The 12,585-nt window shown below is 50.5% G+C and overlaps 1 protein-coding gene across 1 annotated transcript in view; it reads left to right on the forward strand.

The window, feature by feature from the left end:
• lin9 (lin-9 DREAM MuvB core complex component) overlaps positions 1 to 12,585 on the forward strand; it is a 178,164-nt gene that overhangs the window by 80,142 nt on the left and 85,437 nt on the right. Inside the window, 2 exon segments of the mRNA XM_038798990.1 lie at positions 6,146 to 6,178; positions 11,158 to 11,252. Of these exon segments, the coding sequence (XP_038654918.1) occupies positions 6,146 to 6,178; positions 11,158 to 11,252 (128 nt within the window).

A 12,585-nucleotide genomic window follows, 5' to 3' on the forward strand; every position in this document is an offset into this window, starting at 1 on the left:
GGTGCGGTTGCCATGAAATTATTTTGTTTAGAACAGGAAGATCTTGACTGAAAGGAGAACAGATGTTGGGAGTTGAGATGTTCACCAAATTCTTTTGTACCCACTGAGGGAATCCAAAATAGTCTTGAGATATCTGGTAAATTGAAGAATGCAGCCCATCTTGGCAGCAGGAATAATGGACTCCCAGGAAGCGGTGTTGTAATGTTAACAGTATCAATGTGTAAAAACCTAAACCATAAAGTCACAGTCCCTGAGCGTACAGTTCAGTGTTCAACGCTGTGTTATTTGCCCTATGTTGGCTCCCTGACTGGCAGGTCGTAAAGTCTAAAAGTTTTTTTTGTTTTCAACCCATGCATTAGATTGACCTATCCCTTTCTATCTGCCATCTTCCAGCCCTACGGTGGGGCACAATGGTTAGCACTGCTGCATCACAGCTCCAGGGACCGTGGTTCAATTACGGCCTCGGGTGACTGTGTGTGTGGAGTTTGCACTTTCTCCACGTGTCTGTGTGGGTTTCCTCCGGGTGCTCCGGTTTCCTCTCACAGTCCAAAGATGTTACGTGGATTGGCCGAGCTAAATTGCCCCGAGTCCAAATGGGTAGGTGGGGTTATTGGTTTACGAGGACAGGTTGGGGGCATTGGCCTAGGTGGGGCGCTATTTCAGAAGGTCCGTGCAGACTTGATGGGCCAAATGGCCTCCTTCTGCACTGCAGGGATTCTATGATTCTGAAGACTTCTCAGATATCAGCACTCAATTCCTGCTGTTGCAGTCTCTGATTTTAGTCTGTCCAACATTGTCAATCATGTCTTCAGCTGCCCAGACCCTAATCCCTGGAATTCCCTCCTTTAGAGATTTCCACCTAATTACCTTTCGATTCGGTTACGATTGGCTGCAGCAGCCAGGATGGTGTATTGGTCAGGTTCCCATTTATTGTACTACTGGAGTGCAGAGGCACTATTGTGCTCTACTGTACAGAATAGTCAGTATAATGTCTGGCCCTGGCAGTCTGCTTCATCGATGCAGACGGTATAATGTCTGGCCCTGGCAGTCTGCTTCATCGATGCAGACGGTATAATGTCTGGCCCTGGCAGTCTGCTTCATCGATGCAGATGGTATAATGTCTGGCCCTGGCAGTCTGCTTCATCGATGTAAACGGTATAATGTCTGGCCCTGGCAGTCTGCTTCATCGATGCAGACGGTATAATGTCTGGCCCTGGCAGTCTGCTTCATCGATGCAGACGGTATAATGTCTGGTCCTGGCAGTCTGCTTCATCGATGCAGACGGTATAATGTCTGGCCCTGGCAGTCAGCTGGCCCATCGGTGCAGATGGTATAATACTGGTCCTGGTTGTCTGGCACGGTTGGTGGAATGTCTGGCCCTGGTTCAGCACAGTGGGCTAGACAGCTGGCTTGTAATGCAGAACAATACCAGCAGCGCGAGTTCAATTCCCATACCGGCCTCCCCGAATAGGCGCCGGAATGTGGCGACTAGGGGCTTTACACAGTAACTTAATTGAAGCCTACTTGTGACAATAAGTGATTATTATTATTATGTCTGGCCCTGGCAGTCAGCTGGCCCATCGGTGCAGACGGTATAATTCTGGTCCTGGTTGTCGGTCCCTGGTTCTCCGGTACGGTTGGTGGAATGTTGGTCCCTGGTTGTCTGGCACGGTTGGTGGAATGTCGGTCCCTAGTTCCCTGACACGGCTGGTGGAATGTCGGTCCCTGGTTCTCCGGCACGGTTGGTGGAATGTCGGTCCCTGGTTCTCCAGCACGGCTGGTGGAATGTCGGTCCCTGGTTCTCCGGCACGGTTGGTGGAATGTCGGTCCCTGGTTCTCCGGCACGGTTGGTGGAATGTCTGGCCATGGTTCTCCGGCACGGTTGGTGGAATGTCGGTCCCTGGTTCTCCGGCACGGTTGGTGGAATGTCGGTCCCTGGTTCTCCGGCACGGCTGGTGGAATTTCGCTCCCTGGTTCTCCGGCACGGCTGGTGGAATGTCGGTCTCTGGTTCTCCGGCACGGTTGGTGGAATGTCGGTCCCTGGTTCTCCGGCACGGTTGGTGGAATGTCTGGCCATGGTTCTCCGGTACGGCTGGTGGAATGTCGGTCCCTGGTTCTCCGGCACGGTTGGTGGAATGTCGGTCCCTGGTTCTCCGACACGGTTGGTGGAATGTCGGTCCCTGGTTCTCCGACACGGTTGGTGGAATGTCTGGCCATGGTTCCCCGGCACGGTTGGTGGAATGTCGGTCCCTGGTTCTCCGGCACGGTTGGTGGAATGTCGGTCTCTGGTTCCCCGGCACGGTTGGTGGAATGTCGGTCCCTGGTTCTCCGGCACGGTTGGTGGAATGTCGGTCCCTGGTTCTCCGGCACGGTTGGTGGAATGTCGGTCTCTGGTTCCCCGGTACGACTGGTGGAATGTCGGTCCCTGGTGCTCCGGCACGGTTGGTGGAATGTCGGTCCCTGGTTCTCCGGCACGTCTGGTGGAATGTAGGTCCCTGGTTCCCCGGTACGGCTGGTGGAATGTCGGTCCCTGGTTCTCCGGTACGGTTGGTGGAATGTCGGTCCCTGGTTCTCCGGCACAGCTGGTGGAATGTCGGTCCCTGGTTCTCCGGCACGGTTGGTGGAATGTCTAGCCCTGGTTCTCTGGCACGGTTGGTGGAATGTCGGTCCCTGGTTCTCCGACACGGTTGGTGGTATGTCGGTCCCTGGTTCTCCGGCACGGTTGGTGGAATGTCGGTCCCTAGTTCCCTGACACGGTTGGTGGAATGTAGGTTCCTGGTTCTCCGGCACGGTTGGTGGAATGTCGGTCCCTGGTTCTCCGGCACGGTTGGTGGAATGTCGGTCCCTGGTTCCCCGGCACGGTTGGTGGAATGTCGGTCCCTGGTTCTCCGGTACGGTTGGTGGAATGTCGGTCCCTGGTTCTCCGGCACGGTTGGTGGAATGTCGGTCCCTGGTTCTCCGGCACGGTTGGTGGAATGTCGGTCCCTGGTTCCCCGGTACGGTTGGTGGAATGTCGGTCCCTGGTTCCCCGGTACGGCTGGTGGAATGTCGGTCCCTGGTTCCCCGGTACGGTTGGTGGAATGTCGGTCCCTGGTTCCCCGGTACGGTTGGTGGAATGTCGGTCCCTGGTTCTCCGGCACGGTTGGTGGAATGTCGGTCCCTGGTTCTCCGGCACGGTTGGTGGAATGTCGGTCCCTAGTTCCCTGACACGGCTGGTGGAATGTCGGTCCCTGGTTCCCCGGTACGGCTGGTGGAATGTCGGTCCCTGGTTCTCCGGCACGGTTGGTGGAATGTCTAGCCCTGGTTCTCTGGCACGGCTGGTGGAATGTCGGTCCCTGGTTCTCCGGCAGGATTGGTGGAATGTCGGTCCCTGGTTGTCTGGCAGGATTGGTGGAATGTCTAGCCCTGGTTCTCCGGCAGGATTGGTGGAATGTCTAGCCCTGGTTCTCCGGCACGGTTGGTGGAATGTCGGTCCCTGGTTCTCCGGCAGGATTGGTGGAATGTCGGTCCCTGGTTCTCCGGCAGGATTGGTGGAATGTCGGTCCCTGGTTCTCCGGCACGGTTGGTGGAATGTCGGTTCCTGGTTCTCCGGCACGGTTGGTGGAATGTCGGTCCCTGGTTCTCCGGCACGGTTGGTGGAATGTCGGTCCCTGGTTCCCCGGCACGGTTGGTGGAATGTCGGTCCCTGGTTCTCCGGTACGGTTGGTGGAATGTCGGTCCCTGGTTCTCCGGCACGGTTGGTGGAATGTCGGTCCCTGGTTCTCCGGCACGGTTGGTGGAATGTCGGTCCCTGGTTCCCCGGTACGGTTGGTGGAATGTCGGTCCCTGGTTCCCCGGTACGGCTGGTGGAATGTCGGTCCCTGGTTCCCCGGTACGGTTGGTGGAATGTCGGTCCCTGGTTCCCCGGTACGGTTGGTGGAATGTCGGTCCCTGGTTCTCCGGCACGGTTGGTGGAATGTCGGTCCCTGGTTCTCCGGCACGGTTGGTGGAATGTCGGTCCCTAGTTCCCTGACACGGCTGGTGGAATGTCGGTCCCTGGTTCCCCGGTACGGCTGGTGGAATGTCGGTCCCTGGTTCTCCGGCACGGTTGGTGGAATGTCTAGCCCTGGTTCTCTGGCACGGCTGGTGGAATGTCGGTCCCTGGTTCTCCGGCAGGATTGGTGGAATGTCGGTCCCTGGTTGTCTGGCAGGATTGGTGGAATGTCTAGCCCTGGTTCTCCGGCAGGATTGGTGGAATGTCTAGCCCTGGTTCTCCGGCACGGTTGGTGGAATGTCGGTCCCTGGTTCTCCGGCAGGATTGGTGGAATGTCGGTCCCTGGTTCTCCGGCAGGATTGGTGGAATGTCGGTCCCTGGTTCTCCGGCACGGTTGGTGGAATGTCGGTCCCTGGTTCTCCGGCACGGTTGGTGGAATGTCGGTCCCTGGTTCTCCGGCACGGTTGGTGGAATGTCGGTCCCTGGTTCCCCGGTACGGTTGGTGGAATGTCGGTCCCTGGTTCTCCAGCACGGCTGGTGGAATGTCGGTCCCTGGTTCTCCGGCACGGTTGGTGGAATGTCGGTCCCTGGTTCCCCGGCACGGCTGGTGGAATGTCGGTCCCTGGTTCCCCGGTACGGCTGGTGGAATGTCGGTCCCTGTTTGGCTGCCGATTCACCAGTGTGAACAGTATAATGTCAGGCATTGTATGGGTGAGGTAGCGGTGGGTGACAGTCACCCAAGGAACTGAAACCCAGTGAGAGTCCTCATGCATTTAGGAGAGGCTGAATATTAATCGGAGAGTAAATCTAATAAAATTGAAACCCCTCATTGACGTTGATGATGAGAGTTTAACTTTGAAATAAATCCCTTTATCAATTAACTATTTTTATTGGAAGCTATATTGCAGTTGGAGCTTGACTTTACATTGCACCGTAGGCATCCTCAGGCCCTTTAAGCTCTGAAGTATTTTTTGAAGTGCAGTCACTGTTGTAATATTGGTAATACAGTAGCCAAATGGTACACAGCAAGATCCCACAAACAGCAAAGTGACAATTACCAGATGATTTGCAGAAATTTGCAAGGAGTTTGTGTGCACCAATAAAGAAGTCTTGCTACATTTATTCAGAGTTTTGGTGAGACCACACCTTTGGAATACTGTGCAGTTTTGGTCTCCATATTTAAGGAAGGATATATTTCTAGTGGCGGCAGCGGTACAGTGAATGTTCACGTGATTGGCTCCTGGGATGAGGGGGTTGTCCTCTGAGAGGCTGAGCACAATAGGCTTAAATTCTCTCGAGTGTAGAAGAATAAATGGCAATCTCATTGAAACCTATAAGTGGCAATCTCATTGAAACCTATAAAATTACGGAGGAGCTTGACGGGGTGGACACATAGATTGTTTCCCCAGAATGAGGGGCTGATAATTTAACACTGAGATGAGGAGAAATTTCTTCCTTAAAAGGGTTGTGATTATAGAATTCTCCACCCCAGAGGGTTGTGGGTGCTCCATAGTTGAATATATTTGAGACCAGGATAGACAGATATTTGGGAAGTGGACAAGAAAGTGAAGTTGAAGCCGGAGATCAGCTGTGATCACATTGAATGGTGGAACAGGCTTGACGGGCCTGTGTGGTCTACTCCTCCTCCTACCGCTGCTTCTGATAGCAATGTTGATTTGAGAGACAATTATTGTGAAGTTGGTGGGGAAGGGGTGGGGGGGGGGGCAGTTTTCTCTTTCTCTAATTTCAGGCAAGTCCATTGTTCCAGTATCTGAGGTCCAAGACAGTGGATGGCTGGGTGATTGAAGGTAGAACAGAGAGGAGGGTTGATGCAGTGGTCAGCCAGAGTCTGGTGACCAGTCAGAATGTTCTAGAATCAGGCTTGAAGGAAATAGCTATTTCCGTTCATGGGAGAATGAAATGGATTAGGAAGAAAATGGCTTCAAGAGTTTCAATTTGTAATGACTAAACAAATATTCATCAATTGTTTGCTTAAGTGAGATAGTCTACTGTCAAATTATCAATGGTGATTACTAAACTGAAATGATGCCGGAGTGTGTGGTGGTATTGTGTGTGTGTCTGATTTAAATCCTGTGTATAAATTCAGTTCTGTCAGTAACTGGACTTCAACCCATTCCCAGTGAACTAACTGTCGTTCTTTTTAATTTACAGGCTCTTCAGCGAAAGCTCTTGTGAGTTTGAAAGGTAACTTTTTTTAAAAATATATTTCTACTCTGACTTGCTTCCTCTGTGGTTTGATGTGTTCTGAGATGGCTGGTAAGTCCAATGCAAGATCTGCAGACTCCTACTCCATGTGGGGAAGGGGTGTTTGGAGCCTTGTGCGTTCTCTTTACTTTGTCTTTGTGTGTTGCTGACACAGTCTCCCTGTGTTTGGTGCTTCCAGAATAAACCTCCATTTTGGCCAGTCACAGGGCAGGGACTCCCACGGGGCAGTTGTGATGTTTGACCACTTCAGAGATGTCTGGAGGACATCCCTGAAGCATTCTTCTCTCTCTCTGTCTTTCTCTCCCTCTCTCTCTCGCGCCCGCGCTCTCTCTCTCTCTCTCTCTCTCTTCACTGTCTGACTCTCAGCCTCTCTCAGGCTGACTGTCCAGCGAAGCTGGTTTAGAGTGATTAGTGACTTTATGTTGGGCACATTGGCTTGGGAGGGGATGCTGCTGGATCACCTTTCCTGCCAACAAATTTGTGAAGGCACAACTGGTGCTACTTCTTCAGTGCTTTGGGGTGCCTGCTGGACGTTGTTCACGTTTCTGGATCATATTGGAGTGTGGGAATCACTGCTACCTGGTAAATCATCAGTCTTTGCAAATGTTTGAGCATTCCCAGGCCACGAGTCGGCAGCCATCCATAAGTAACAAAAGAAACTGCTGGGCATTCTCAGCAGGTCCATACCGTAACAGAAACAGAAAATACTGAACAATGTTTTTTTTATAAATATTTTTATTAAGGACTTTTTGTGGACTATATGCATTCCAACTGAATCTTGCGTGTGCCGCCTTGAACATTTCTATGCATATCACTGGTAAGTGTGGCATTTATTACCCAGCCCATCGCCCTTGAGAAGGTGAACCACCTTCTTAAACGCCTTCAGTGCCACTTGCTAGCTCTTTTCAGAGGGCGATTAAGAGTCAATCACATTGCTGTTGGTCTAGGGTCTCAGGCCAAACTCGGTACAGACAGCACATTTCCTTCCCAAAAGAACGTTGGTGAACCAGACAGGGTTTTAGGACAATCCAACAGTTTCACGGTCACCATTATCGACGGGTTTTCATACTCCAGCCCCTGGATTACTAGTCCAGTAAAATAACCAAAATACTACCACAGCCCAATACTACCAATAACCATCTCTTTTCAAAAGTTTTAATTAGCTAGTGTTCAGACTAGAAACTCCTTGAACTTTGCTCCCACAGTTTATGATTATTATTAGTGTGGCCTCAAAAGTACTCTTATCTTCCAGTGCTTTTCTGCTCTTTTCTCGTGGGCGGGGTTTAAATGTGAACATCTTTTGAAGGACCCCAAATGGGGTCTGATGGGCCCCAAATCTGAAGTAAAATCGCAATGTGTTATAAATCCATATCAAATCTGTCTGACACTGAAAAGGGCGATGGTAAGTTATTATTCTAGGTATTGGCACTCAGTCAGAACTAAATATGGCCTTTTTAGATTAATAATAACAATAACCTTTTATTGTAACAAGTATGAAGCTACTGTGAAAAGCCCCTCGTCGCCACATTCCGGCGCGTGTTCGGGTAAGCTGGTACGGGAATTGAACCCGCGCTGCTGGCTTTGTTCTGCATCACAAGCCAGCTGTCTAGCCCACTGAGCTAAACCAGCCCTTAGATTATCGCCAGTACCAAAGCCGAATCCAGCACGGCCTGACCTGAGCTGTTGTGTCCAGTGTTGTCATTAAGGTTCTCTTTTCTTCAGTGATTACCTGCTAACGAGTATGATTGTCTACCTAAGAAACTCTGTGTTACTGGTCATGGGTTCTGTGGGTCTTTGCATGGCTGTTGAGTCCGATTATAGAGCCGCATTTTTGACCGCACACTTGGTAGGTGTTTCCAGGAGGTGGGATTGGTGCTTGGACTCTTGACCACTGGCTTTGCTTTCACGGCTCCTTTTCCAGAGGTTCCTTCAAGTAGGTCTCTTCTGAGCAAGGGTCTCGCAGAAATTGACATCTATGTTGCATTTCTTGAGTTAAGCCTTCAGGATGTCTTTGAAGCCCTTCCTTTGTGCTCCTCTTATTTGGGATCCTTCCTTGAGCTCGGCAAAGACGATTTGCTTTGGCAGTCGGGACTCTGACATCCTAAGCACATGGCCGCCCCAATGGAGTTACTTTCAGATGATCATGGCCTCGATGTTGGTGTTCGTGACTCCTTCCAAGGATGCTGATGTTAGTACTCCTGTCTTCCCAGCTGATGCAGAGAATCCGTCTCAGGAGAGTGTTGATGGTATCTCTCCAAGGCCCTGTGGTAGCATCTGTATGTCAAGTTTCTGAGCTGTATAGATTGGGAGGTCGACTGCCTTGTACATGAGGAACTTGGTGTCAGCACAGATGTTGTGATTGTCAGAGACTATTGTCCTTGGGTGTCCAAAGGAGACACTCGTGGATTGGATACGATGTTGGATCTCCGCATCAATGTCAGCCTTAGATGAGAGGTGGCTCCACAAGTAGGGGGAAATGTTCCATGTTTGATGGGGTTTCTCCATCTTGACAAAGTTAAATAGCCTGGCATAAATTACCTCCCCAACTGAACAGTTACATGTGTTTTGTACTTCCAAATGTGGGCTGGCTCACAACACTCCAGATTAAGGCAGCACGGTAGCATTGTGGATAGCACAATCGCTTCACAGCTCCAGGGTCCCAGGTTCGATTCCGGCTTGGGTCGCTGTCTGTGTGGAGTCTGCACATCCTCCCCGTGTGTGCGTGGGTTTCCTCCGGGTGCTCCGGTTTCCTCCCACAGTCCAAAGATGTGCAGGTTAGGTGGATTGGCCATGATAAATTGCCCTTGGTGTCTGAAATTGCCCTTAGTGTTGGGTGGGGTAGTGGGTTAATGGGACAGGGTGGAGGTGTTAAACTTGGGTAGGGTGCTCTTTCCAAGAGCCGGTGCAGACTCGATGGGCCAAATGGCCTCCTTCTGCACTGTAAATTCTATGTCTATAAGTGGAGCATTGCCGTCTTTTGCTGATGGTGGCAGTGCTGAGTGGTCCAGTACTAAGAGGATCTCACAGAATCAGAGTATTGACAGAAAATGCTTTCCCTATCAATGAACCACCAAAACGCTAACTAAACCCCCTCGCCGTCTCCATCTCCCTCGCCCTCTCCATGTGGCCAACTTCCCAATTGGGTCCAGAAATTAGATTGGAGATGTAGCCGGCAATTTCAAGGTTTTGAACAAAAGAGGAGAAGGCTTCCACGAGGCAGGTTTTGGAAAAAGGTTCTGAACTAATGTCTGGAACAGAAGCTAAATTACTTCGTAAATGCAAGTATTGTCTTTGTCTGTCTGTGTAAGTGGCATGAGAGCTGCATGTTCTGTTTGCTGTTTAATGGGAACTAGTGTGTTAAGATAAAGAAATGTTAGAGTTGAAGTTTAAACGTTTAAATATTGTGTTTCTTTTCTTGTAATAAAAGGTTGATAATAAAATAACCAGCCCTATTTCTTATCATCACACCTGGAACAAATTGATCTTTCTGAACTGTGTGTGTCGGTGACACTGAGGACACTGCCAAGGACGGGCCCTGAAAGAGATGGAGAAATGAAGGGGGTAATTTGGCAACTCCATCATGGGGCAGGCCCGAAGAGTGGGTTTTGACGATGGTGAGGGAGGGCCCGGGGGAGGAATTGAAGCCCTGATGCCATCAATGGGTGGGGAGGGGATAAACTGAAGCCAGTAATGGTTATTGGGGGGAAGGCGGGGGCCTTTACTGTCATTATGAGAGGGCACTCGGATCTCTCTGAAGCTGGGCTTGCCAGCGGGTTTTGGCTCTGCACCTCTCGGTGCTGGTGTGCCAATTTCCAAGTGTGGGTGGATTGCGACCTGTATCGTACCGCATTTCCTGCCGAAGACCACACTGTGGAAGAATTTCCCCATCGCTCTCTGTGCGTCTCTCTCTCCCCTCTCTCTCTCTGCGTCTCTCTCCCCTCGCTCTCTGTGCGTCTCTCTCCCCTCTCTGTGCGTCTCTCTCCCCTCTCTGTGCGTCTCTCTCCCCTCTCTCTCTGTCCATCTCTCTCCCCTCGCTCTCTGTGCGTCTCCCTTCCCTCACTGTCTGTGCATCTCGCTCTGCCCTCGCTCTCTGTGCGTCTCTCTCTCCCCTCTCTCTCTGTACGTCTCTCTCTTCCCTCGCTGTCTGTGCATCTTGCTCTGCCCTCGCTCTCTGTGCGTCGCTCTCTCCCCTCTCTCTCTGTACGTCTCTCTCCCCTCGCTCTCTGTGCGTCTCTCTTCCCTCACTGTCTGTGCATCTCGCTCTGCCCTCGCTCTCTGTGCGTCTCTCTCTCCCCTCTCTCTCTGTGCGTCTCTCTCCCCTCGCTCTCTGTGCATCTCTCTCCCCTCTCTGTGCGTCTCTCTCCCCTCTCTCTCTGTCTGTCTCTCTCCCCTCGCTCTCTGTGCGTCTCTCTTCCCTCAGTGTCTGTGCATCTCGCTCTGCCCTCGCTCTCTGTGCGTCTCTCTCTCCCCTCGCTCTCTGTGCGTCTCTCCCCTCTCTCTCTGTGATCTCTCTCTTCCCTCGCTCTCTGTGTGTCTCTCTCTCCCCTCGCTCTGTGATCTCTCTTCCCTCGCTCTCTGTGCGTCTCTCTCTTCCCTCGCTCTCTATGCATCTCAATTAGATGCATTTGCCAGGCCTCAATAAGAAAGGGTGAAGGAGGAAAGCACGGTGGTGCAGTGGGTTAGCACTGCTGCCTCACGGCACCGAGGTCCCAGGTTCGATCCTGGCTCTGGGTCACTGTCTGTGTGGAATTTGCACATTCTCCCCGTGTTTGCGTGGGTTTCACCCCCACAACCCAAAAGATGTGCAGGGTAGGTGGATTGGCCATGCTAAATTGCCCCTTAATTGGAAAAAAAATGAATTGGGTACGCTAAAATTTGATTAAAAAAGAAAATATTTAAAAAAAGAACGGGTGAAGGTGCTGAGATAGTTTGAGTCCAGTGTCTTTGTCTCCCAACAGAAGGAAGTTTGTCCAGCACGTGGAATGAGAAGTACATTGCATTATCCAAGACTCCACCATGGAAAGGGAGAAACGCCTGCTCTGTTGTTGACACTGTAAGGCACTTTAATTTGTTTTTCCTAACTGTTTTGGAATTGAATGCGGATATATTCACTCCGCTTTGCCAGACATTATTGTGAAATGAATCTGGTGTATCTGGTGGTTTAACTGTGGGCTGCTCAGCCAGGAATCATTGCTATTAAAAGTGGATAATTTTTGCACAGGTTCAGTCTTGAGCCGGTTAGATGAAGTGTGAAACTGTTATAGAAACATAAAAGCAGGAGGAGGCCATTCGGCCCTCCGATCATGGCTGAACATCCAACTCAATAGCCTGAGCCTGCCTTCCCTGCCTGCCCCCACCCCCCCAATATCCTTTGATCACCTCCCAAGAGCTATGTAGAATCATAGAATTTTACAGCACAGAAGGAGGCCATTCAGCTCATTGTGTTTACATCAACTCCCAAAAGAGCTATCTGGGTAGTTCCATTCCCCAGCCCTATCTCTGTAGCCCTTTAAATTCATCACTTTCAAATATATATTCAGCTCTTCTGAAACCTGTCATGGAATCCACTTCAAAGACTCCCCCCTCGGACTGATCAGTTCCCTGTATTCACGACACCCTCTGCTGCTCTTGCTCATGTGTTTGCTTTGTTTGGCCCCTCGTTCCGCACTGTAATCAATCACTGTTTGTCGATGTACCACTTGTCAATGTACTTTGTTGATTATTCTTTTTGTCTACTGTGTACGTTCCCTCGACCGCAGAAAAATATTTTTCACTGTACTTCGGTACATGTGACAATAAATCAAATCAAAATCAACACTCCCCCAGGGAGCACATTCCAAACCCCACAATTTTGAGTAAAGAAGTTTCTTCTCATCTCACTCCTAGCTCTCTTGCTGACCATCTTGAAATTGTGACCCCCAGTCACTGACATACCGATTAATGGAAACCAAATAATATCCTTCTTTACCTTGTCAAAGTTGTTCATAATTTTGAACACCTCAAAAGGGTCACCTCTTAATCTTCTCTGCTCTAAAAGATCACAAGCTTAAAAATTCTTCATTCCTGGTATCATTCCTGTAAATCTCCTCTGCACTCTCTCCAGGGCTTTAACATTCTTTCTTCACTCGGTGCCCAGAACTGAACACAATATTCCAAATGTGGTCTGACCAATGATTTGTAGAGGTAGCATTGTTTCCGTGCTTTTATACTCTATGCCTCTGTTTTTAAACCCAAGGAAGCTATAAGCCTTCTTAACATTTGTTTCAACTTGTATGGCTACCTTCAGAGAATTATGCACTTGAACCCCAAGGTCCCTCAGCTCCTGTACTCCCCGTAAAACTGTACCATTGAAGGGTGGCGCAGTGGGTAGCACTGCAGCCTCACGG

Source organism: Scyliorhinus canicula, chromosome 6, assembly GCF_902713615.1.
Source record: "Scyliorhinus canicula chromosome 6, sScyCan1.1, whole genome shotgun sequence".
Lineage (NCBI taxonomy): Eukaryota > Metazoa > Chordata > Chondrichthyes > Carcharhiniformes > Scyliorhinidae > Scyliorhinus > Scyliorhinus canicula.